General features: G+C 42.0%; 1 protein-coding gene and 1 pseudogene across 5 annotated transcripts in view; one reads left to right on the forward strand and one right to left on the reverse strand.

The window, feature by feature from the left end:
• Positions 1 to 27,321, reverse strand: part of CTPS2 (CTP synthase 2) — a 110,027-nt gene that overhangs the window by 69,930 nt on the left and 12,776 nt on the right. For all 5 annotated transcript variants that reach the window (XR_006267449.1, XM_043458481.1, XM_043458479.1 and 2 more), the window contains exons 4-13: positions 22,077 to 22,177; positions 15,343 to 15,459; positions 15,112 to 15,195; positions 14,154 to 14,234; positions 10,674 to 10,825; positions 6,477 to 6,609; positions 3,812 to 3,900; positions 2,293 to 2,387; positions 244 to 306; positions 92 to 135 (exon numbers count right to left, since the gene is read on the reverse strand). Coding sequence is in view for 4 of the 5 variants with exons in the window: in XM_043458481.1 (XP_043314416.1) it covers positions 92 to 135; positions 244 to 306; positions 2,293 to 2,387; positions 3,812 to 3,900; positions 6,477 to 6,609; positions 10,674 to 10,825; positions 14,154 to 14,234; positions 15,112 to 15,195; positions 15,343 to 15,459; positions 22,077 to 22,177 (959 nt within the window). In the remaining variant the exon portion in view is untranslated. The remainder of the gene's footprint in view (positions 1 to 91; positions 136 to 243; positions 307 to 2,292; positions 2,388 to 3,811; positions 3,901 to 6,476; positions 6,610 to 10,673; positions 10,826 to 14,153; positions 14,235 to 15,111; positions 15,196 to 15,342; positions 15,460 to 22,076; positions 22,178 to 27,321) is intronic.
• On the forward strand, positions 26,067 to 27,170 carry LOC122434780 (annotated as a pseudogene).

Raw genomic sequence — 27,321 nt, forward strand, 5'->3', positions numbered from 1 at the left:
GAAAAAATAATAATAATAGCCCCTTATGAGCATAGGCTAGAGCCAGAAACAAAATAATGACCCAACCCAAAAAGATAAACAATCCACTTACCACAGGAATATGGGCATTTGGCTCAAATTCTGTGGAATCAGCATCTGAAGATAAAGAAATGAGTTCAGTAACTCACCATTATGTAGCTGAAAAAGTCTTTAAGTAATAAGAGTGCTTTTCACTAAGAGGTATTTAGAAACTCTCAGACTTACCTTTCAAGTTAAGGCAGTTTCTCGCAAACTCTATCACCGCCAGCTGCATCCCAAGGCAAACTCCTATTTTAAAAAGCACATATACAAAACAAATGAAACTATTTTGTACTGTGTCATATTTTCTGTTCATTTGTTTGCTATCTTCTCCATCTAGAATGCAGGCTGCAAGAGAGTAAGTTTGCTGCTGAAGCTTCTGCCCTCAGAACAGGCGTGGCAGGGGCAGGGAAGGGGTTTGGACGACCCAAACTGAAGTAGGAATAAATAAATGCGAAGTTGGAAAAGGGCAGAAGGCAAGGTCCAAAAGGCCAATCTGCCTACCTCCAAATGTGTCTCTAGATTGAGGCGCACGTGTGGCCTGCAGGGCTGCCCCAGAGCACCCAACTCCTTCAGAGAATGTCTAACAACACCTCAATTCACGAGGGAGTCTCTGTGGGCTGAGTCTTCACACTCTCTCTTCTCTAGATAGTTCCATGGCCTTAAATGTGGGCTCTGTTTGCAGGCAGCCCCTGCCTGGCAGCCGGCTGGGCTCCAAGGAGCGCCCACAGGCAGGCAGGGGAGTGGGAGGTCTGTGCCCAGCTGCTGAGCCCAGAAGAGGCCGAACTTTCACTGCAAGGAAGCAGCAGCAGCTGGGCGAGCTGGTACCTCCACTGCAGGCTGGAGCATGATGGAGAAGCCAAATGGAACTGAGCAGAAAGCTCAATGAGAAAAGAAAGGGACCTGCAGAGGCCCGGGCCTGTTGCCACAGGGATGCACCCCTTGCCCATCCCCACATTCACTGTGGCCCACCAATATTCTCCAATAAACAAATGTCAAGGAGCATTCCAGATGCTTTTACAGATATATCCAAGATACACAGGGACTCAAAGGAGAGAGCAATCAATATACCAAGCACGCCAGAACAAAAGTCAATAAGGGTGAAACAGCTGAGTGCTTTGGAGGGACTTCAGAAAGTCCCACAAAGCTAGGACATACAGACAGTGTGTTAAAGAGAAAGCTAAAGAGCTGCAAACTATTCTGTACAGTGAAAATTATCTGAAGAATGCTAATCATGTTCAGACAGAAACTAAACAAGATTACTTCAAAAGAAAACAGTGGCCCAGGTGAGCTTAGATGGATAAAACAAAGCAAGGTACCAAGGTAAACTACTCCTAGCTTCTCTTTTGAAAATGGATCCCTAGTGGAGAGTGTCTAGGAAGTTAATCAAAGAACAGGCAAGTGGGGGAAATGAACCTGTTGATATTAAGTAAACGGTACCAAAGCCGGTCCACTCAGTTCATAAACCCAGCAGCCCAGGCAAGCACAGCATGAAACATAGCCTCTCCCCACTCCCTCTTCCTTCTGGACCCCCAGTCGCAGAGCTGCTTGTTATCCCATCAATGTTCTATTACATCCAGTTTCATTGCTAAGGAAGCCATGCTTTGCAATTTCAACAAAAGCATTGAAAACACCCAGCTCTGATTCTTAACAGAGCTGTCTCTGTAATGTTAGATGATTTTTCTGTATTATCTTTTCTAGAAGGAATATATACATTTCAATTTAAGCTTTTTTTCTGATTAGAAATAACACTGTGGCATCCTATTGAGATGTTCTCTGCTTGAAGTGGCAAAACATATAATCAGGTGGGAATCGGAAAAGGTAAGGGCAGGTTTGAACACAGGTTCTTCCCAGCCTCTTGCTATACAACCAGACCAGTGGTAAGTTCTTGTAGGTTGACAAATTTTTTTGGTAAAGGGCCAGAGAGTAAAAATTTTAGGCTTTGCATGCTGTAGGGTCTCAATCTCTACCACTGCATTGGAAAAACAGCCACAGACAATATGTAAACAAATCTGTGTGGCTGTATTCCAATAAAACTTTATTTACAAAAACGCTGTGAGCCAGGTAGGGCTTGTAGAATATAGTTTCCAGACCCTGTAGCAAACTATTTGGCATCTAAATGTTGAAATTCAAAATCACACTTTTCACATTAACAAACCCTATTACATGTTATCCGAACTAGGTATCAAAAATCTAAAAAAACTCATACTCAGGATTCATAAACATCAGTTTTACCCAGAAAAGGAATCTTCCTTGACCGTGCCCAAGAAATTGCCTGGAGTTTTCCCAACGTTCCTCTGATTCCAAAGCCTCCTGGCACAAGAACACCACTGCAATCAACACAAGAGGAGGGGAAATTTGACATTATTTTTATTTGTGAAATTCTTGTTTTCAGATCATGCTTATTGAAACCAAATTCAACATCTGGCACAACTGCTAGAGAATACGCTTGGAGTCTACTTTCATAATTGATTACATAATTTCACATCCTGAACTTTCTTCTTGAAATCCTCCCAATGTTATAAAGCAGTTGCGACAATTTCTTACAATTGACCTTGATATATATTTCCAGATAGGTCTCTGCAGCACATGACCATATAACTAAGAGACTCAATTCAGTTAAAAATGCCACTGAAAGAATTATCTGAAGAAAAATAGGTTAAGGTTCTTTTAATAGTACTGTTATAAAAATGTTTTAAGACCTCTTACATAATCAGATAGAGTTAAACTGGTGAAATAGATCTTTTGATTGCTAATCAAGTTGTGGCACAGGAAAATTTCCTGGCGAGGAGCCACTTTAGAGACTTTCTGGATAAACACTCTCATTTGAAAACATAACAATTTAAGAGAAAACTGGAGGGTAATGTTACCCTCACAATACAATGCCACCCCCAAGAGTTACATTGATTACTTACAAAATAAAACCTTGAATCAAAAGATGTGGAAAAGAAAACAAAACCAAGAGAGGAGGGAAGATTGTCATTCTTGCACTGTAACTTTGTACATGGAAAGTCTGTCTCTGCATCTTTCTGTAGCATCAACTCACTTTCCCATCAATATGGTAAAAACTTCCCTCCATTTCCTTCACTGAGCCAGAGTGATTCTTAAAATCACTCTCTGTTCCTTCAGACCTTTCAGTGTCTTCAAGTCTCTAAAGTGGCTCCTAGCCAGGAAATTTTGCTGTGCTACAACTTAATTAGTAATCAAAATCTAAGGTCTATTTCACCAATTTACTTTGAAACATGCCATGTTAGTGTTAGTGGCACGTGCAGTGAAGGTGGTCTTATTCTGGGGAGGAGAAAGTGAGTTGATGCTATGGAAAAATATAGAGACAGACCTTACATATACAAAGTTACAATGCAAGAATGACAATCTTCCCTCCTCTTGGTTTTGTTTTCTTTTCCACATCTTTTGATTCAAGGTTTTATTTTTAAGTAATCAATATAACTCTTGGGGGTAGCATTGTTTTGTGCCATGAAGGGTAACATGACCTTCCAGTTTTCTCTTGAGCTCTCATGTTTGCAAATGAGAGTGTTTATCCAGAATAAAACCATCCCCATTGCATGCGCTACTAATACTAACATGGCAAGTTTCAAAGTAAATGCAATGTGAATGCAGCACAAGCACCCAGAATCACAAGTACTCCAAACTATCTTTCAAATGCACAAAAGTCAGTAATTGGGGTAAGTTGAATCATTATGGAAAAATCACAGTGGCATTCTCCTAACTGGCATGGAAAGTACTTGGTACTTACTCAGCTTTGCAGAGCTTCTGCCAAGCTTCATGGAATTTCACAGGGTCCTCAGTTTCAGTAGTCTGCTCCAGATCAATGGAATCTATGTACTAAAAACATCCAACAAATTTAAAGATTTCAGAAAAATAAAAACTGGAAAATACTAGAACCATCTAACACACAATTATTCAATAACTACTTATGCAAACACTGTACTGGTCACTTAGCATAGAAGTCTTGTGGCTCTTACAGTCTTTTAGGAAGATTTCAAAACCAGATATTTAAATAGGCACCCACAGCACAGGGAGATAAGAGTTACTATGGGCAAAGAAGAGAACGCTGCGGAAGAAAGCAGGACTCACACCGGAGCTAGAGGTGAGCTGGAGAGAAGAAGGGAAGGAACACCTTCATGGAAGCTTTTGGGGGAGGGGATGTCCAAGAAGCTAAGTCCTGGAGCAGATGCAAGCTGAGAGTGTGTGTGTGTGTGTGTGTGTGTGTGTGTGTGTGTGTGTGTGTGTGTGTGTGTGTGTGTGTAGTTGGGAGGCAGGTGGGAAGGGATGCAGGGTCGGTGGGGGTAGAGGGGTAGAGAGGGGTGGTGGTGAAAGAACAGCTTGTGTGAAACTCCAGACAAAAGACAGGACGTGGTGACCACTCTGGTGACACCAAAAGAAGTTCCATGCGGCGACAGAACACTTGAAGTGACTGAAAGGTCTGAAGGAAAAGAGAGTGATTTTATAAAAATTCAGTGAGGGAAATGGAGGGAAGACTGAAAACCAGTTGGGAAACTGCCGCAAAAGTCAGGCAGGATAAACATAGCACAAGCCCATGATTCAAACAAGACTTTAAGTAGAGGCCACCGTCAATGAATTCTATTACAAGAAAAACAGTTATGACAATTCCTGTGTACATAACAGTCCCTATATATCTGTTATTTTAGTATTTATGTTATACAAATTACTATCTGAATATATCTTAAGATACAAAATTTTACTTTATAAAATTTGTATTATAACAGATTTTCTATTATTGCTTTCTTTTTTCTATGAGGGCCTGGGGAAGCTGAATGAATAGGAAGAATAGGAAGGGAACAATTCCTTTGAAAGTCAAAAACAATAAGTGTTTAGAGAAAGAAGCTACAAAGAGATGAGAGAAAATCAGATAGGTCCTAAGCTGGAAATTACTCAATTTCTTGAACATGTAAGTGTATCTTTTGGTTCATTATATAAAGGTTTTACCATTTAAATCAAGATAATAAAGCCTTCCTAAATTGTGATATACCCAGAGAGAATATCATTAAATATACACATTTATATATAGAGAGAAAAGTCTGGAAAGATATGCCTCAAACTGGGAACGATGGGTACAGCAAGAGAAGGATTTCAGGGAAGAAGAATCTTCTACTTTCTGGATTTTGCATTATGCTTTGCTTAAATTTTATATGCTGAGCATAGACTACTTCTATATCTAACAAAGAGTATACTCAAGCTATATATATATAACTTCGCCTCTGCTATCCCATATGTGCATGTGTGTGTGTATGTGCTCTGTTGTGTCCAACTCTTTGCAACCCCATGGACTGTAGCCCGCCAGGCTCCTCTGTCCATGGGGATTCTCCAGGTAAGAATATTGGAGTGAGTGGCCATGCCCTCCTCCAGATCTTCCCAACCCAGGGATTGAACCTGCATCTCCTGCAGCTCCTGCATTACAGGCAGATTCTTTACTGCTGAGCCACTGGGGAAGCCCCATTTTCTTATTAAGTAAACACAAAATACTTAAATGAGCATGGAGTAGATACGTCCCTGAATGTGCAAAGCCTAATTTCAGAAACTGTGCCTTAAACCTGCATGCAGAAAAAAAGTTAACATGGCAGGCCTGACCGCCATCCTTGGAAAGGCCTGCTTATAAGGTTGGCCCTTGTCTGGCATCTGGAATCTTGGATTTGGGGAGGGTGCCCGCCATAACCAGGCTTCCCTGCTGGGTTAGCAGTAAAGAATTCGCCTGCAATGCAGGAGACGCGGGAGATATAGGTTTGATCCCTGGGATGGTAAGATCCCCTAGAGGAGGAAATGGCAACCCACTCCAATATTTTTGCCTGGAATATCCCATGGACAGAGGGGCCTGGCAGGCTACAGTCCATGAGTTCGCAAAGTTAGAAATGATAAGAGCATGCGCACACGCCCACTATTAACAAGAACTGATAAGAGTGGCTCACTGTGCCTGCAGTGTTGGAAGAAACAATATGATTTATGTAGAGCACCCGCTTTCCTCCTGGGAGTCTGGAATTTTGACACTCTGGAGGCAGAGGGCACCTATGTGACCAACCCTCAGTAAAAACCTTGGGTGCCAAGTCTCTAATGAGCTTCCCTGACAGTCAGCACTTCACCAGTGTTGCTACAGCTTGTTCCTGGGGGATTCAAGCATGTCCTCTGTGATTTCACTGGAGGAGGACCCTTGGAAGCTTAAAGGTGGTTTCCCCGAGACTTCATCCCACTAGCCTTCTCCTCTGCTGATTTGGCTCTGTATCCTATCACTAAAATAAGATACTCGTGAGTACAGCTGTATGCTCAGTCCTCTGAGTCTTGGTGAATCACTGAACTTGGGGGTCCTTCAACACAACCTGCCTCTGTACAACACAAGATTTCACAATGAATGGCTAAAACATGCAGAAGATCAGGCAGGGGCTCACCATCAGATTCAACTTGTGGTTGATGGCCAAGGCTGAGTGTTCCAGGGCTTTGAACACGGAGGCATAGCAGTCCCTGAGCTTGGTGTATTTGCCAACCAGGGCAATGGAACATGTTTTCTGTAACCTTTCATACCTGGGAAGGAAAACAAGCTTAAAGGTTATATGCATGTAACAGCACATCACAAGCATAATGACAGCCACTGTTCTTATCCCAAGGCACTTTTTAAAACCTGAGGAACAGACATGCCTTGAATTTGATGTACTTGACTTAAATTTCGCACCCTACCCCCAAAGAATAAAAATCTGTACTCCAAGATATTTGAAAATCATGAGAAAGCCCAATGTTGGCTTATATGAGCAAGCACAGACATAAATCCAAGGAGAAAAAGAAAAAGTTAAAAGCATTACAAATAAAAAATAAAAAAGTCTCCCCATCTCATCAACATGAGCTGTCCTTAAATTCACTTATAAGGTGACACTGTATAAGAAAATGCATTCTCAGTGTCAATAGGAGACACTATAATATTAACTTTGTAAGGTGACATCATATGAGAAAATGCATTCAAAATGTCTACATTAAAAATTGTTACATTCCCAGCTGACCCACAAAAGCCAAGTTATTTATGACATTCCTGAAGAATGGTGCTGAGAGAACTATTTAAAATACTATAAGCCACTTACATCATTTTTATGAGAAAATTTCATTCTACATAAGATGCTCAATCACAATTTGCCATTAGAGACACAGTCTTTACTGTTGCTTCTGTCAGGAGATCTGTTCAAAGTACATGAAAAACGTGTGGTCTGGTACTAAGTATGTGGAAATGTCACTCAGGGCTTGAAGGTCTTTTAAGGCTCTGAAGCAAACTCTTCCCCCAAACACCTTAGAAAAATGTTACTGGGATGAGGAATATTCCTCTTTTATATCTATATCTGCAAAGAGTGAAAGAGAAGCATGATGGAAATGGTAGAAGGAGAAAAACACACGAAGAGCTAAGAAGTCAAAACTGACAGCAGAGGTGACTTTCTAGGAAGGTGACTGAAAAACGTCAGAGAACGCTGCTAAACCTTTAACTTGCCACTTAATTTTATGTCGCTCTGGAGACTGCCTGCCTGCGCTTCACCTCAGCTGTACAAAGGACGTAGGTAACAAAGCAAGTTGGTACCAAGGCAACATTCCAAGATGACGTGATGGGGTGGGAGCGCATCCTGTCCCAGAGTTTGGCCCAGGTGAGCACAGCAGTCTGGCTGAGGCTTCACCCCGCTCTCACACCTCCACTGCCAGAGGGACACAGGGCTGCAGTCAGCATGGCCAGTCCCTCCTTCCACACATCCCTCTCTCCACTCACTCGTGGCTTGTCTTCCCAGGGAACGAGGAGTCACACAGCAGCCGGGTGGGAGAGGGGAGGCCACTGGTCAGCCCAGCTGCCGTCCGGGGAGATATGCTAAGCCTACACCCCTGTGCCCTCTTTTGCTCCTCAACCTGCACCAGTCTACTGCCTCCCTCCCCCTGTGCTCTCCATTCAGCCATCAGCTGGGTATGAGGCCTCTGAGCAGCACTGGACCTCCATGATCAAGGCTGCCCCTTTGACTTCTGTTTGCCTTCTTGTATCCATCTCTCCAGAGGCTGGACTGAGGGGAAGGGGTCTGAAGAATGGACACTTCACACCTCTATGACCAACATCACAGCCAACATGATGCAGAGAGACTATTGCTCAACATTCCCTTTGCTTGAATCCTGAGCTCAATGGTGGCTCAAAAAAACATATGTCCCCCAGAACCTACGAATGCGTCCATATCTGGGTGGGGGGGAACACTTTACAGATGCAGTTAAGTTAAGGATCTCCAGATGAGATCATTCTGGATTAGAATGGGCCCTGACTGCAAAGACAAGCATCCTTATAAAAGAGAAAGGAAGAAGACACAAAGGAGAAGGACATGTGGCAAGAGAGACAGAGAATGGAGTGACATGGCCATAAGCCAAGAACACCAAGGAAGCTAGCGCACAGAGGCCAGGAGAAACACATGGGGCAGATTCTACCTCAGAGCTCCAAAAGGAACCAACCCTGCTCACACCTTGATTTCCTACTTCAAGACTCCACAACTGTGAGAGAACAAATTTCTGTTGGTTTAAGCCACCCATTCTGTGGTAACTTGCTACAGCAGCCACAGGAAACTAGTACAAAAACCAAACTCTGGCTTTAAAAAGCACAGAGGCATAGACTACAGTTTAGAACTAGTTTCAATACAAAGAGTTAAAATATTAAAGTTTCTCATGCTTAAAAAGGATCAGCCCCAAGTACCCAGAAAATTCCCACAATGTGACTGATTCCTTAAGCATTCTAGAGGACAGGGGCTTAACTGTATCACCAGTCACTGGAGCACCTAAGTTCAGAAAATGCACTTCATTCCTGGTTCTACTTACCCCACAAATTCTAAAACGCTTTTTAAATTTTAAAATGAAAGGTCAAAAGAACTTTCAATCTACTAGTTATCTATCAAAGGTCAGTGATTTTGTCACCATCAAATCACTTGTTTTATATTTTTATGAATTTGCTCATTTAAAAACATTTCATGGGTTTTGATAAATCAAAATTATTATCTGTTTGGAAGCTCAAATTGTCCCATTTCTGACCAGTCAATGCTCTCGGTCACTCAGTCATGGCTGATTCTTTTCAACACTATAGACTGTAGTCCACCAGGCTCCTCCGTCCAGGGGATTTTCTCAGCAAGAATACTGGAGTGGGTTGCCATTTCCTCTCCTCCAGGGGATCTTTCTGACCCAGGGATCAAAGCCTAGTCTCCTGCATCTCCTGCACTGCAGGCAGATTCTTTACCACTGAGCCACCAGGGAAAGTGAAAGTGAAAGTCACTCAGTCGTGTCCGACTCTTTGCGACCCCATGGACTATACAGTCCATGGAATTCTCCAGGCCAGAATACTGGAGTGGGTAGCCTTTCCCTTCTCCAGGATATCTTCCCAACCCAGGGATCGAACGCAGGTCTCCCGCACTGCAGGTGGATTCTTTACCAGCTGAGCCACAAAGGAAGCCCAAGAATACTGGAGTAGTCCATCTCTTCTCCAGCGGATCTTCCCAACCCAGGAATCGAACCAGGGTCTCCTGCATTGCAGGTGGATTGTTTACCAACTGAGCTATCAGGGAAGCCCCCCAAAAATAATTTGATTATTGTAACAGACATCAGTAGCCAACAGTGCCTGATGTGAAGTTAAGGCCCAATGTATTTTCTCTCAAAATTGCCACAGCGTGGTACTAGCATCCCCCAGTTATATATAGATGGGAGAACAAGCCCAGAGAGATGAAGTAATCTGCCTAAACTCACACATCTAGTGAAAGGAGAAGCTAGTGTCTGAATCTATGGTGCCTGACACCACAGCTTACATTTTTTTTCATTGAGATATAAGTGATATATAACATTAATTAGTTCCAGTCACACATGATAATTCAATATATTTATATATTACAAAATGGTAACCACAAGAATTCTAGTTAACATCCATCACCACACAAAGTTATAAATGTTTTTCTTATGATGAGAACTTTTAAGATCTACTCCTCAGCAACACCGAGCCTACATTTGTAACTACTGCACCAACTGCCTCTACCTCAGCTACATGATAAGTGAAACAGCCAGGAGTTTATGGAGTCATGCCTCATCAACATTTAGTATAAGAAAATAGGCGATGGGGATTTCCTCTGTATACAACATCAAATTAGACAAACCTTGCTGAAATTAATATGATTGTCTTAAAGCGAAAACCTATCAGGGGTTTTTAATACCGACGCTGATAATTCATGACTGCAGGACAGAACAACAATGCCATAGCCAAAACTCTTAAAAATAAGCAAAACAAAACAAAGCCTATAGCATTTTAAACTGTTTAAAATATTCAGAGACTAAATAATAAATCAAAATGCTTCCAAAAATTTTTTTTAAATTCTGGAATCCAAGTTCTTTCAATTCAGTTTTCTTTAAGTAGAGCAAAATCAAAGGCCCTGTAAATCTTCAGAGTACAGCAAAACACCCTGACAATATGCTAGAGCTTTAGATATTTCCCAAACCAAACATGCCCATGTGGAAAGCAGACTGCTACATAGTTACCTTCTAAGGTAGACCTCAGTCCTACCCCCAAAGCCAAGAATTAAGAAAGATTACATTAGTAATTCCTTTCACAGTACCTGTCAGCCATATTTCTCCACTTGGAAAGCAAACTACTTGCAGAATCCCCAATGGGCAGATCCAATCTCTCTTTAAAATATTTAACGATGCCTTGTTCCTCCAAAAGCACAGGCACTCGGTAGGTGGAAGAAACATCATGGATACATATGACCTGATTAATGATGATAAAACACCATATTTAATGGAATGACTCAAATATGCCACAAAAACATACACAAGAATGAGCCAAAACTCAAGAGAGATGGCAGTTTATTTATACTGACAGAAGAAAACCAAGAACTCAGCAACCTAAACAGGAGTCAGAATTAACACAAGGTTAGTTTCATCTAATTACAAAACACTGAACCATATATAAACACAACCATATATAAAGAAGTCATTATTCTACACCTGGAACCGTGGATGCTATGGTAGAAAATATCTATCTCCTGTGCCAGGAACTGGGAACAATGAATACATACACACACACACACGCATATATATATTTTAAACGTTTGAAATTTCTTGAGTTACAGGAATAACTTTGTTAGGTTAACGAGGCTGGCACTGAGATGACTTTAGGATTGGAGTTGGGTAAAGCCAGCAAGTCATTAGAAGGCTGGAACTTTCAGCCACCTGACCGCCAGGGTAGGGATGGGGGTTAGAGACTGAGTTCAATCAGGTGACCAATGATTTACTCAATCATGCCAATGTAATGAAACCCCAATAAAAATGGTGAACACCAGGCCTCAGGGGAGCATCCTCGTTTGTGAATATACAAATGTAATGGGAAGGTGGTGCCCCCTAACTCCACAGGAACAAAAGCTCTTGTGCCTGGGACTCTCCTAGACCTTGCCCTATGTGTCTCTTCATCTGGCTATTCACTTACACCTTTTATAATAAAATAGTAATCATAAGCACAGCACTTTTCTGAGTTGTGAGTCATTCTAGAGAATTATCAAACCTGAGGTGGTCACGAGAAGCTTCAACTTTGTAGTCAGCCAGGCAGAAGTGGGATGGCTTGGAACAATGGAAACCTATGGCTGGTGTCTGAAGTGCAGGGCAGTCTTATAAAGGCCTGCAGAGTCTGATGCTCACTCCAGGTAATGAGCATCTGAGTTGAAGTGCAGGAACCCCAAGGGTGTCAGAGATTTGGTGTTGGAACATGTATGCTTTATATGTCAGTATCCAAAACACATGGCCCAAGGCACCATCTCCTAAGTCTAGGTTCAGACAGTAGACTTAGAATACATACACCTTGTCCTCTAAGTATGGGTATGTGGTTTGTTCGTTCACTCATTTTTTGTTGTAGCTGCTACTATAGTTGCTTTTTTTGTCTGCCCTTCATTTGGTAAATTTATAAGCTCACATTGAACACAGTCAAATTAATTACACCTATGAGGGGAGAAAGGCTCTTTTAAATGCCAGGTGGTACGGTTGTTTTTCACACCCTAATGAGCTTTCACCATCCTCTCAAGTACAGATAAAGGGCTACTGGCAGGCATTTAAGGATCTGCCACATCCTAAACAAATGCCAAGAAATGTTCTGCAAACTCTATGTGTTCAGTCTTTCCAAATCCATAGCTATCCAACCAAGGATTCTTAAGCTGTTTGGACATCGACAACTTTATCTTTAAGACAACTGTGTCTCATCTGTGCATTCCTTGATGCAATTCAAAGTGCCAAGATGTCACTGATATGATGCTCCATCCCAATTATTAATTAAAATTAAATCTCTGGACAGCCACAACTCCCAGAAGTAGAAGGCATGGGATGTGGAGCTATTTACTCATCTATCCTCCAGGCCCGAGACATTTTTTCAAATATCATGGTAACAGAGCACAACAGAGAGATGCCTGTGACCGTCCATTCCCTCCTTGGCAATCCAGGTGAGAAAAGCTCTAAACGCAAGTTCACGAGGAGCTAAGAAATGGGAGAATTAACTCATGTTTAAAAAGGCAATGTGCTGACAGATGTAGACAGCAAACTTATGGTTACTAGAAGGTAAGGCAAGGGTGGGGGCAGGGGAGAGAGATAAATTGGAAAACTGGGATTGACATATACACACAACCATATATAAAACAGATAATAACAAGAACCTACTGTATAGTACAGGGAACTCTACTCAATACTTTGTAATGACCTATATAGGAAAAAAATCTAAAAACTAGTGGATATATGTATAATAATCAGTTATATATATAACTGATTCACTTTGCTGTACACCAGAAGCTAACACAACATTGTACATCAATTGTACTTCAATAAAAAAAATTTTAAAGCAATGTGCTAAAAAAATGACTAATAAGCTAGCCTGTGGACTGACAAGATAGAACATTCTTCAGAATCTATAAAGAAAATAAACTCGGGAATTCCCTGGTGGTCCCATGGTTAGGACTCGGTGCTTTCACTGCAGTGGCTAAGGTTCAATCCCTTAGTTTAGGGAACTAAGATCCTGCAAGCCATGCAGCACAGCCAAAAAAAAAAAAAAGAAAGAAAAGAAATTCCACATGGTTGAAAGTCTGGACTGTATCATCTGTTCTCAGAGGTCTTAGCAACCCAACTCTAAAAGCTATATCCTCCTTCTATTTCAGAAACCAGTTAAATGTGTGTGATATCCATACCAAGTACTATTTACAAAAAACAATTAAACAAAACCAAAATGGCTTGATGACATACAGATACAGAGGAGTGCTTTAAATCTGCCATCACATTTTTCAAAGGCGTTCAGACTTGTGCACTGACCCTGAAGCATCAACCAGTGAATACATCAGCCTGACTACTGAGACTCAAGAAATCTGAGTAGGTAGTTTTTAGGCTTCAGAAAACCTCAAGATAATCTGAAGGAAACAAAAGATTTTTGCCAAACCTCACCCTTTTCCTGAGCATCCATCAAATCACCTTTTAAACTCCAATCCCTTGTGCCTGAACCTTATTACAAACAAGAGACAGAGATAAGTGGATAAAAGAAAAAAGAAAAGCCAGTTCTCAGATACACAGGTGGAAAGTCCTACAGAACAGAGGACCCGAACCCACATCACAGCAGTTTTTGTAGCAATGAATTGAACTGAGGCCATTGATGTAATCAGAAGTGATAGTGTGAATGTCACTGTAATGTGTGGTTTGAGGTGAGCTAAGCTGTAACAAGTACAAAGGAGAAATTGAAGTAAAAGCCGTAAGTGTCCTGAAAAGACAAGATAAAGAGACGATAAGCAGGCTTCAAATGGTTCTCTCTCCAGAGGTTGACTGCAAGTTTAAAAAAAAAAATCTGCCTGGTTTTGTACCTATAATTAAAATTTAAGGAGTGAAATACACAATCTATTTAAGGAATCAGTAGTCTCGAGACTGTTCACTTAAAGGCAAGGGAGCCATAGTTGCATATGAGTCCCCCAAAGCTTTTATAAATGTTGTGAAAAGTAATACAGTAATTTAAGAGGTGTAAAATGCTGGCATCAGCAGAAGTGCCTGCAAGGCAATCAAATCTAAAGAGCAGCACTAACCTGTTCAGGGTTCACGTGACAAAACATAGAAATCTTTTCCTTCACAGCCATTTCAATGGGCGTTGAACTCCGGCAGACAATCTGTCAAAGTCAATCATGCACAGGTTAGCAGGCAGGAATTATTGAGCTGTTCACACTGCCACTGGTTTTCAGGAGGAAGCTATGTTAATTTTGCTCCAAGAGACTTGACCGAGTCTTGACTTGACTTTATGGAGACTTGACTTCTCCATCCTTGGCATCCCACTGGGTTACTAGAAATTGGTCTGAGCACTAATAGGAGCAAGTGTAACCAAACTCACCACAAATCCACTGGTAAGAAATGTCACAGCATATGTGGTGAACAGACATGAGGCTCACAAACGTTACTTCCTAAAACTACAAGAAGAAAGCCAGACCAAGGGTTGGCAAACTCTTCTCTAAAGGGCCAAATGGTAAAAGCTTTAGCTTTTGCAGTCATGCAGTCACTGCCCTGAGTCCTCAATGGTTCTGCCATGGTGCACAGGCAGCTATGAACAAATGTGGACAATGAGTGGCAGAGAGTCACAGAACAACTTCCTTTACAGGCAGCAGGCTTACAGGCCCTTACTTGCCCACCCCTGATCTAGACTACTGGCCATTTACTGCTATAAACAAAAGAAGGGCTAACCCAACCTAGCAGGTTCAGAGGAAAATCTCCCAGGTCCCAACTCTCTCCAAAGGACCCAGGGACCACACAGATGACCACACAATGCACTTGCCCAGATGTCAGTGTGGCCAATCAAATGAGGGCCTGGAGAACAGATGGCCAATTTAGAAATGTGTGAAGCAACAGTTGATGATGAGGGAATAAACCTTCCCCAGGTCCCAGATACAAAAATTTCAGTCACTGAAACCATTTGAGAGCTAGGACTCAGATGATGCTACAGGTTAGGAGATGGAGGTCCTAGTCCACAAAACTTACCCACTCCCCTTAACTCACCAGATCGGGAGACAGGCCTAATCCCCTCAGCGCACGGACACTGTTTTGTGTGGGTTTGGTTTTTTGTTCTCCGGTAGCACTGGGCTGAAAAGAAACGGGTCACTGTCAGTATGCTGGACATCGGGCTCTTCTGGATAATGAATGGCTTCCTGATTTAAAAGGTGGAATAAACAGAGCATCACAGGAAAACCTACAGGAGCTGCTGTCTACATACTTATCTGGAAAGCTCACCTGCGGGACAAGGCTAACATGGATATTACAGAAATTCTCTCTTTTTGCTTTAAACTGGAATTGTCTGAACGCTTCCACAAACGGCATTCCTTCAATGTCTCCAATGGTGCCACCCAGCTGGGAATGGGAAAAAAAAGACACAAGAGAGAACAATTCTTAATACACTAAGCATAAGAACTAAAGTCCCCTGAAAATGGGGGATCATTAAAAGGCTATCAACCCTTCATCTCACCAAGACTGAAACAAACTTTTTTAAAGAAAAGGAGCACTTTAAGAAAAGAGAAGGGAATTTCTAAGCAGATAAAAAGACAGAATATACACCACCAGGAGTGAGATCAGTTAGCTTCTACCAGTGGTCCCATTGGAAGGGAGATTTCAAATCTAGTGACAATATGAGAAAGCAGAGAGCCATCTGGCTCTGCCCGGTGCGAAATAGCATTCTCTCTCCATCTCGGCATGAACCCACACACACACCCACACACAGCCTTGTGTGTAGCTGAGCAGCCTCCTTGTAATGGTAGTACTACCAGAATTAAATCACTACTATTAAAACATGCTGGCTCTCTGAAACAAGTAGTACCAAAAGCCCTGAGAATATTCCTGACAGTGTAATCCTTTGATAAATGTTAACTTAATTTACATTGTACTGCCAGTAAAGTTACTTAAGCATTTTAGACAAAGATAAAATTCACTTTAACCCATTCATCCTCACCATATTTAAATGCTTAAAGATTATCACATGGATTTTTAAATTAATTCTTTAGCATTTGAGTATCTATTACAGGCTCAACACTATAAAGAAGCCTCCAGGAAGAATTTAAGACAAGCTGCTTGCTCCTGAGAAGCTCAGAAGTGAGTGAGAAAAATAAGGCAGAGCTAAAGAACAATAAGCAAGAAAAGAACTTAAGCGCTAGGTGGAATGATCTGGATGTGGAGGAAGAAGAGATCTTGGTGGACCCAAGCCCAGAACTCACCACCTTCCCTGGTTTCGGGGACTTGACTGGGTCCAAAATCTACTTGTAGCCCTGACCTCTCTTTCCACTGGGCTTTGAAGCCAACTTGCCCTTGATGTCTCAGATGGGTCAGTAAGTATTCAAACTTACCATGTCCCACACTGAACTCCTAATCCCCACAGCCCTGGGCCTGCTTGTCTCGGTGTTTCCTCCCTCATCTCAGCAACAGCATCTCTTCCCAGTAACTGGTTCAAGCTAGAGGTCTGGAAATCATCCTCGATCCACCTGCTTTTCCTTATCCAACCCCATCCAGTGAGCTGTACCTCCAAAACATTCTTGCAAACCTCTCCACTGTTACCACCCTAGACACCCAAGCCAACATGACCTTTTGCAGGGATTACTGCAATCATCTAAGCCCTGGGTGGCTGAGACGGCCTGCTGCCTGTTTTTACACGAAGCTGTACCAGCACACAGCCCCGCCCACTCACACACCACCTAAGGCTGCTCGGGCACTACAATGGCAAAGCGTAGTAGTTGTGACAGAGACTCTCTCACCTGCAAAACTAAACATATTTACTATCTGCTGTTGCTGCTGCTAAGTCACGTCAGTCGTGTCTGACTCTGCGCGACCCCATAGACGTCAGCCCACCAGGCTCCCGTCCCTGAGATTCTCCAGGCAAGAACACTGGAGTGGGTTGCCATTTCCTTCCCCAGTGCATGAAAGTGAAAAGTGAAAGTGAAGTCGCTCAGTGGTGTCCGACTCTTCGTGACCCTGTGGACTGCTGCCTACCAGGCTCCTCCATCCATGGGATTTTCCAGGCAAGAGTACTGTCTAGCCCTTTACAAAGTTGGCTGCCCCCAATTTTAATGGCCTCCTAGCTTCCACCCTCTCCTGTCCTACCAACCGTTTGTCACACAGCAGCAGAGTGACCTTTTAAGATTCAGAATACATCTCTTCCACGGTTATATCTTTCAGCAGCTCACTGCTTCACTAAAAAAAAATCTAAACTCCTTTAGGCAGCTAACAAAAGGACCTGAATGATCTGGCCCTTGCACATGTCTCTAATATCATGTCCCCACTCCCATCTGCCCTTTTCCTATCCCCTTACTCTCCCACCCCCACCTCTGCACTTCAATCTCACTGGCCTTTCAAGTCCTCAGACAGGCCATGCTCTTCCTTCCTGCCCCTGAGGCCCTCCTACTCACCTTCTTCATATACACCTACTTCCCTTTTATCCTTCAGCCCAGGGAGCTGTGTGCCCCTCAGAGAGTGCGACCTTGACCACCCACCTAAGCACCCTGTCTGTGCCCTTCCTGGTAACACAGCACAAGGTGCCATTATTTTATTTGAGTTTTTATCTCCTGTCTCTCGGGCTTCCCTCGTAGCTCAGTGGGTAAAGAATCTGCCTGCAATGCAGGAGACCCAGGTTCGATTCCTCGGTTGGGAAGATACCCTGAAGAAGGAAATGGCAACCCACTCCAGTATTCTTGCCTGGAGAATCCCATGGACAGAGAAGCCTGGCAGGTTACAGTCCATGGGGTTGCAAGAGTCAGACACAGCTTAGCAACTAAACCACCACTCCTATCTCTCTACCCCACTAGGCTGTAAGGTCCTTGAGGGCAGGAACTTGCCTGCCGTATCCCCAGCACTAGCCCAGAGCCCTGCAGGCAGCGCTGAGAATTTAGATTAATAGGACAGGACAGAAGGTCTCGAAATTTAATATAAGCCCTAGGTCACAGCATTCTAGTACCTGTTACCATAAGTACAACAGGATCAAACTAAGATGTACAAGGATTTCATTGTTACAGAAGAAATTATTCTTTACTGACTTTAACTAAGATAACAAAACAAAACTAAAATTCAAGTCTTCTGGCTACGGAACAGACAGAAATATATGGTCATTCTGTAAGTGAATGACAAACTTAATTACGAAAATCCAAGAAATAAAACATGCAATCAGGAAACTGGCAGGGGGGTGAGGGGTGTAAGTGCTCCCTAACTATAATGCATCAGAAGCTAATGGGGGAAAAATTAGGGGAAAAAAAAGAGGTCTGCACTTTATTTATTTATTTTTTTGAGGTCTGCACTTTAAACCATAAAGAGACATTTTTTGGTTTTTGATGGGGGCGGTATTCTGGGAATAAGCAGGGAATCCAGAAAAGGAAGCAAAAACTTTAAACATTATCTGCTTTTGCCCCCACATGGCCTATACTGGTACTGCATTCTCTCTGCCAATTTGGAAAGTACCATTACCTCTCCTTTGGTTCACCATTATCTTCACTGTGATCAGAAACTTTCAGTATTATTACTAGAGTAGTCCTAAGTTAATTCTCTTCCCGTACAACAGGAAAAATATCACCCATAACAACATTTTAAGATCTATGCAAAGCCAAAACTGAAGCAGCAACAAGCAAATCTATGAGATGTGCCATGTCCACTTCACCTTTAAGGAAAGGAATCTTTCTCTGAAAGTTGCTGAGAGAATAAATCTTAAAAATTCTCATCACAAGAAAAAAAGTTTAACTATGTGAGATGATGGATGTTGACTAAATTTATTATGGTCATCTATTCACAATATATACATACATCAAATCATTATGTTGTACAGGTAAAACAAATACAGTGTTATACGTCAGTTATACCTCAATAAAGCTGCAGAAATTTTTAATTAAAAAGTAAAAATAGATGTATGGATACTCAAAAAATAAATAAATAAAAAAAATAAAGAGAATCAGAAACTGAAAAAAAAATTAAATAAAAAATAAAAACAATTCTAAAAAAAAAAAAGTAAAAATAAAACTAAAGGAGTCCTTACATACATGTACAACTGAATCTGCTGTACAGCAGAAATTAACACAACACTGTAAATCAACTATACTTTAATAAAATTAAATATATTTATACAAGAAGATTAAGACAACTTAAAAAAAAAAGTAAAGGAGTCCTTTTGGGGGGGAAAGAAGAAACCTTTTACTCCTTTAAGTCAGGTGTAAACTATTCCAGGCTCATGCTTGGATGACCTGCAGTGATAGGAATAAAGCCTATCAGCTCCACTGGTCTAAGAAGCAGAGGGCTCATCTGCCAAAAAAAAAAAAAAAAAGGGTTTGGAGACATTTCAACAGCTTCTACATGTTTAAAACTAAAAATCAGCTTTCGTGGTCGTTCTTAAAAATCTTACATTGTGCACAAGCACAATTGTTGAGCACAACTTAAAATGAACCCAAAAGGATACCTGATTTGTGTCCAATAAGCAAATATAAACAAGGTTGTATAGAGAAGAAGGGATGTTCCTGAGGACAATTTGGCACAGTATAAAAGCTTTGTTCAAAGAGGATGCTCAAAAAACAATAGCTAGGAAAGCTAAGAAGATGAAAAAGAAGTGTTAAGAAGACTTCTCCCATGGCCAAATAGGGCTTATATTTTTTGGTGAAGTTCAGCAGCAGCTCAATTACATTTTAAAAAATACATTTCCTCTTCTCTTTTTTGTTATTATTATTTAAAACATTTATATATATATTTTTTATAAGAGCAGAATCAAGGAATAAAAACATTCATATACATGACCATTTGGAACTTTTCCTGGGATTAAGAAAAAGCTATTCCTTCACCTATCAAAACCTAAAAGTGAGAAAAAAAATCAATAGAAAAGTTATAAAAAATGTTCAGGTTTGGTCATTACTTTTGAGTCAAGGGACCAATTCTGGGAAGATCCTTTCTCTTTCCTATTGCTTGAACAACAGCAAAAATCAGTGAAAGCACTAGACCAGCACTGTCCAACAGAAATATAACGTGAGATGAGTTACATACATAATTTTAAAGTTTTTAGTTGCCATATTTAAAAAAAGCAAAATTAAACTGGAGAAACTAATTTTAACACTACATTTTATATAGCAGAGTATATCCAAAATATTATAATTTCAACATATTGCCAATTTTAAAAAAATTATTAGGTGCTTTACACTCTTTTTTTTAATACTAAGTCTTTGAAGTCCAGTTATATTTTAAAGTCACAGCACACCTCAGTTTGAATGGTCTGCTTTCACGTGTTCAACAACCCCATGTGGTGAGTGGCTACCATACTGGACAAGGTGGTACTCTGCAACAAATAATCAGTGTAAACCAAAGGAGTGAGGGCTTGTCCAACCCTCTGCTGAGCTTGAATAAAATCAGTCTTGGACTGATCTTTAAGATATTGATATTGTTAAATGGCACCTTCCAGTTGGCATTAATTTGTGTTTTTTCAAAAATTAAAACAATGCATGCACATGGTTAAAGAAACAAATTGTACAGCAGAACTTACAATAAAAAGCAAGAGTTCCCTGCCCCACTCTTCCCTCTCCCAAGTCTAATTCCCCAAAGCAAGTACTTTAACTTCTCTGTTGGGATTTTTTCTGGTGACCTCCATATCTCTAAACCAAAGTTCATCCAGCTCGGCTCTTTCTTGACTCAGCCATTTCAGACACCCTCTTGGACTTCCCAGGTGGGTTTAGTGGTAATGAACCCGCCTGCCAATGCAGGAGACATAAAAGATGCAGGTTCGATTCCTGGGTTGGGAAGATCCCCCGCAGGAGGGCATGGTTACCTTCTCCAGTATTCTTGCCTGGAGAATCCCATGGACACAGGAGCCTGGCGGCCTACGGTCCATAGGGTCGCAAATAGTCGGACACGACTGAAGCGACTTATCACAGCTAAAGGATGTAAGTGTATTTCCTGCTGTGACAGATGAGGCTACAGCTCTCTGGTACCCCTATCCCCAGATCCCAATCTTAACTGGTAATTCTACTGGTTACTAACCTGAGATACTTTTGCTTCTTTTTTCAGCCAGCTACTAACAGTACCTATACACCCTCACAGGGTTAAATGAGAGTGTGCTCTCCCTCTCTGCCCTCCAGCACTCCTTCTCACTTCTACCTTACAACACAATTTTTTTGTGTGTCAGTGCCATGCTGATAAGTGATCCAGCTGGGCTATGAACCCAAGCAGTCTGGCTCCAGACTCTTAACCACTAAGCCAAACACTGTTTGGGGGCCATGACAGAAATTTGAACTTGGGCAGTCTGCCTCTAAGAAACAAAAAAAAATGTTCATTATTCTCCTGCCTGGCAGTTAGATCAACTGACATTTAGATAAGGAGTACATGGATATTATTCTCATTCTGCACATTGAGAGGAAGGGAAGCAGTGAACAAGTGGCAAGGGAAAATACTATGCTCTTTCTTTAAACAGCTAATACTCACTTCTCACCTCCAAATCACCTCTACAGTTGGACTTCCCTAACTCCGTCTTTACTTTCAAAGCATTTTGCAAATAGCACTGAGTAGAATGCATTCTGCAATTGTTTGGTCCCCACTTACAGACTGGTGCATGCCCACCCCAGGAGTACTCATCCAGTTTAAGCCAATCTTGCCCACTGACTTGTGACCAAAAGAGCAAAGACCATCTATATCGCTCCATGCTATAATCCCACCTCCTAGCTGGGTGTCCAGCACACATGATACCATCTATTCACATTCCTTGAATGAAGGAAGATCAGCTGCTTAAAAACCCATAAGGAAGGGACTTCCCTGGCAGTCCAACCATTAAGGGTTAAGACTTCCTGCTTCCATGGCAGAGGGCGCAGGTCTGACCCATGGTTGGGGAACTAAGATCCCATATGCCCACAGGGTGCAGACAAAAAAATAAACAAATAAAATAAAAATCTCAGTAGTTCCATTTTAAAAAAAGTTTTTTTAAAAAACTCATAAGGATACAAACTTATAAAGAAATAAAGTTCCATGCTTGCCTCAATAACGCATATTTGGGGCTCTTCCTTATGACCATCCACAGGCACCATGGCTTGATTCATAACCCACTCCTGGACAGCATCAGTAATGTGAGGGACAACTGCAGAAAGAGGTAATAATTAGCACAAAAGCATATTTCAGTGTCACGGTTATGAGAAATGAATTAGTGTCTGTTGACCTCCCAAATAACCTGAAAGCCACCTGGCAAATGAGACAAGCTCCAGTCCTAGTGTTACTATCCATGTCACTGAAATTAATATTACTGAACCAACATAGATTTAGTCATTTAAATGTTATGCCATCTCTCTTGAAATCCACCAAGCCCAGAGAAACACAGAGCAGAAGTGCCATCTTTGAAGCAACTAGAAAACACCTAAAATGCCAACTAAAAACTGTGCAAGGAGGGCTGCTAAGGGTGCTGAATGCCGAATTCCTAGGGGAAGTGGCCCAGAGTGGCCCAGCCCTGCAACCCCCGGGCAGCCCGCCCGTCAGTGGGGAGGAGTCACTGAGCGGGCGTGGAAGAGGCCTGCGGCGGCTACTGTCAGCTAAAGAGGCTAAAAGGTGGTATCTCCACACGCACAAGGCCCCGGGGTACCTAAGTGCTGAGCAAGCCCGCAGCTGCTGGTCTCAGCCAAAGAAACAAAACAAAACAAATGTTTTTGTTTCTAGTTAACTGACCTAATACGACATAAGGAGGAGAAATGGTGGCCTCTGTGAAGCTGACGCAGAGCAGCGCCTGTCACGGCACTCACCTGCCGCACCGGCCCCTGCGGCTCCCAGGCCCCGCCCCACCTGCCTCGAGGCGGGAGGAAGTCGTCTCTGATTGGTGCGTTTGGAACGACCCATTGCAGCATGCCCAGCCCAACCCCTTTCCGTGAGGACTGGGCAAGTCAGCTCTCCCTCCACGTGGGCAGCACATGGACTCAGACTCCAGGCCCAGGTTTGGGACCTTGCCCTTTCCCTAATTTTGGGGGGTGACTGGTATGAGGCAGCAACTCTCCCTCTCGCGGGTTTTCCCAATACATACACTTGGAGGAAAACTACTAGAAAGCACAGCTGCATCAATAGTTGAGATCTAAGCCACACCATCCAGTGTCAGCAGTAACATAGCTGATCTTTTGAGGTCCATCTGTCCAATTTCTTTATCTACTTCTCACCTGTTTTTCAACCTGAAGGTGATTTAAGCGGGGTGGGAAACTAGCATCTTTACCCTACCATGCAGTTCAATTCAGTTAGGTTCAGTTCAGTTGCTCAGTCATTTCCGACTCTGCGACCCCGAGGACTGCAGCAGGCCAGGCTTCCCTGTCCATCACCAACTCCCGGAACTTGCTCAAACTCATGTCCATCCACTCAGTGATGCCATCCAACCATCTCATCCTCTGTCGTCCCCTTCTCTTCCTGTCTTCAATCTTTCCCAGGATCAGGCTCTTTTCCAATGAGTCAGTTCTTTGCATCAGGTGGCCAAAATACTGGATTTTCAGCTTCAGCATCAGTCCTTCCAATGAATATTCAGGACTGATTTCCTTAAGGATTGACTGGTTGGATCTCTTTGCAGTCCAAGGGACTCTCAAGAGTCTTCTCCAACAACACAGCTCAAAAGTATCAATTCTTTGGCACTCAGCTTTCTTTATGGTCCAACCCTCACATCCATACATGACTACTGGAAAAAACCACAGCTTTGACTAGATGGACCTTTGATGGCAAAGTAACATCTCTGCTTTTTAATAGGCTGTCTAGGTTGATCATAGCTTTTCTTCCAAGGAGCAAGCGTCTTTTAATTTCATGGCTGCAGTCACCATCTGCAGTGATTTTGGAGCCCCCAAAAATAAAGTCTGTCACTGTTTCCACTGTTTCCCCATCTATTTGCCAAGAAGTGATGGGACTGGATGCCATAATCATAGTTTTCTGAATGTTGAGTTTTAAGTCAGCTTTTTCACTCTCCTCTTTCACTTTCATCAAGAGGCTCTTTAGTTCTTCTTCGCTTTCTGCCATAAGGGTGGGGTCATCTGCCTATCTGAGGTTATTGATATTTCCCCTGGCTATCTTGATTCCAGCTTGTGCTTCATCCAGCCTGGAATTTCGCATGATGTACTCTGCATATAAGTTAAATAAGCAGGGTGACAATATACAGCCTTGACGTACTCCTTTCCCAATTTGGAACCAGTCCGTTGGTCCAGTTCTAACTGTTGCTTCTTAACCTGTATATAGATTTCTCAGGAAGCAGGTAAGGTGGTCTGGTATTCCCATCTTTGAAGAATTTTCCAGTTTGCTGTGATCCACACAGTCAAAGGCTTTGACATAGTCAATAAAGCAGAAGTAGATTTTTTTCTGGAACTCTTGCTTTCCTTATGATCCAGCAGATGTTGGCAATTTGATCTCTGGTTCCTCTGCCTTTTCTAAATCCAGCTTGAACATCTGGAAGTTCATGGTTCACATACTGTTGAAGCCTGGCTTGAAGAACTTTGAGCATTACTTTGCTAGAGTGTTCCCTACCACATAGGAACTTATGAATACAAGGGGCAAGGGTTGCAGAGGACAAAAGAGAATAATCAAAATTGTTAGGTAGGAAGTTAGGCATGAGCAAGAGGGGTGGTCTAGCCGAAAAGGATGCAAGCTGATGTCTAAACCCCAACCCAGACACACCCAGGAGAGCTCACAATAGGCTACAGAAATAACCACAGTGGCTTCTCCAACTCTAGTACCTGTGCCCTTGATGCACAGCTGTGTCCTCAAGTAACCGTAGGCAGCTAGGAGTCCATTAAGGGTTCATAAATATTCTATACATACATACATCTGATTAAAACAGACTGAATTATGGGAAAGACATGCACAATAGAGCCTGTTATTATGTAACTTGCAACTGTCAATCAGCCTTATGTGTATGCCAATTTGCATTCCCTTTCCTGATTGGTGGTGGGTCAAGCCCTATTTTGCATAGGGCAGAACCAAGAGAAGGAGAGAGAGAGTATAAAAAGGGAGGCCAAGTGGGAGTTGTTGCCACCCCTTTGCCTTTGGTCTGCTCCCATGTCTTGGGAGTGTCTGCTTAATAAAAGAATTGTCTGTTTCCACTAGAATCAATCTGATATTTTGTAGAAGTAAACCAACCTGACAGAAACATGTGACCAATGAAAAAGGTTGGTGAAAAAAGTCATCATGTTGCCCTCCTGTTCAATCCCATGTTCCTTCCCACGGCTGTTCTTCAAAAGGAAGTAATCACCATCAATGCAAAGATTCAAGAAAAAAGTAGAAAAAGAACATATTAAGGACAGACAAAAATTGATTCAGATCTACACCCAATCAGATATGTGATGAAGATTCCCTATGGATTTCATAAATAAAAGCTAAAGAGAGAAAGATAAAGAGGGCAGAAAAAGGGGCTAAAGGAAACAATGACATTAGTAACAAAGAAAAGACTGATGAAAATACAATCACGAACATGGAGGATAAACTTGGAAGTTTGCATGGTGACACGGTAATAGACACCGTAGTGATCATTTTGAAATGTATAGAAATACCAAATCACTATGTTGTATAACAGGAACTAACATAGTGTTGTAGGTTGTGAAGTTGCTCAGTCAGGTCCAACTCTTTGCAACACCATGGACTAATAGCCTCCCAGGCTCCTCTGTCCATGGGATTTGCCAGGCAAGAATACTGGAGTGGGTTGCCATGCCCTCCTCCAGGGGATCGTCCCAACCCAGGCATCAAACCCAGGTCTCCCACATTGCAGATGGATTCTTTACTGTCTGAGCCATCAGGGAAGCCCCAAAGGTTAGTTGTAAGTTAGTTATACTTAAAAAACAAACAGGGGGGTTCCAGCGGCCCGGCCGCGAGCTCGATTGGGCCTGGGGGCGGCGGTGCCCCTCGTCTGAGGGGCTCCAGCCCGGCGGCGCCGCCCGCGGCCCCTGAGCGGATTGAGACAGAGGCCGCGAGGCGACGGCGCGGCGCGGCCCCCTCCAGCGGCCGCGCCCGGAGTAAAACAAAAGAGAATGAAAGAAGTAGATAATCTTGAAAGTATAAAGGAAGAATGGGTTTGTGAAACAGGATCTGACCACCAACCTCTTAGTGATAGTCAACAAATTGTGAATATTTTGTTGACAGCCTTTTTGAGGAAGCTCAGAAGGTTGGTGCCAAATGTTTGTCTCCCAATGAACAAAAGAAACAGGTAGATGTAAGTATAAAATTATGGAAAAATGGATTCACTGTCAATGATGATTTCAGAAGTTATTCTGATGGTGCAAGTCAACAGTTTCTGAACTCCATCAAAAAAGGGGAATTACCTTTAGAATTACAGGGAGTTTTTGATAAAGAGGAGGTGGATGTTAAAGTTGAAGATAAGAAAAATGAAGTATGTATGTCAACAAAGCCTGTGTTCCAGCCCTTCTCAGGACAAGGTCACAGACTGGGAAGTGCTACACCAAAAATTGTTTCTAAAGCAAAGAATATTGAAGTTGAGAATAAAAATAAGTTGTCTACTGTCCCACTAAACAATCTGGAACCCATCACTAATATACAGATCTGGTTAGCCAATGGGAAAAGGATTGTCCAGAAATTTAACATTTCTCATAGGATAAGCCACATCAAAGACTTCTTCAAAAAATACCAGGGATCTCAGAGGAGTCCTCCCTTTTCCCTGGCAACTGCTCTTCCTTTCCTCAAATTGCTAGATGAAACACTCACACTGGAAGAAGCTGATTTACAGAATGCTGTAATCATTCAGAGACTCAAAAAAACCGCTGAACCTTTTAAAGAACTTTCATAGCATTGATTTTTGATACACTAAATGGAAAGTTTCCCCAAAAATGATGGTCATAAGTGGACATGCAAATCAAAACAAGGGAAAGTCAGATTTGCTGGGTTTTGCACTGTTTAATTCCCTGCTGATGAGATTTTAAAATAAGTACAAGTTAGGAAAGTACACTATTACTGGAAACTATATTCAGTGAACTCTTTCCAGAAGGCTACTCAGAAAGAAAAATATACTTATTTTCAAATACCATTTATTCAACATAAGATATATTCAATAACTATAGCATCTAAAATCTTAATATGGTATAAAGTAGGAAATATGTGCATAGTATCTTTCATTCAAATATCATTCCCAAACAGCAATGATGTGTTTAAATGTTAACTGTCTCAGATTTTTTAAATGGCAATACATTAAAAAATTGTACATGGCAGGTTAAAAGCATCAATGTAATTTTCTTATATGTGAGATACAATCATAAGGCTGAAAGGGTCTGC

Source organism: Cervus canadensis, chromosome X, assembly GCF_019320065.1.
Source record: "Cervus canadensis isolate Bull #8, Minnesota chromosome X, ASM1932006v1, whole genome shotgun sequence".
Classification (NCBI taxonomy): domain Eukaryota; kingdom Metazoa; phylum Chordata; class Mammalia; order Artiodactyla; family Cervidae; genus Cervus; species Cervus canadensis.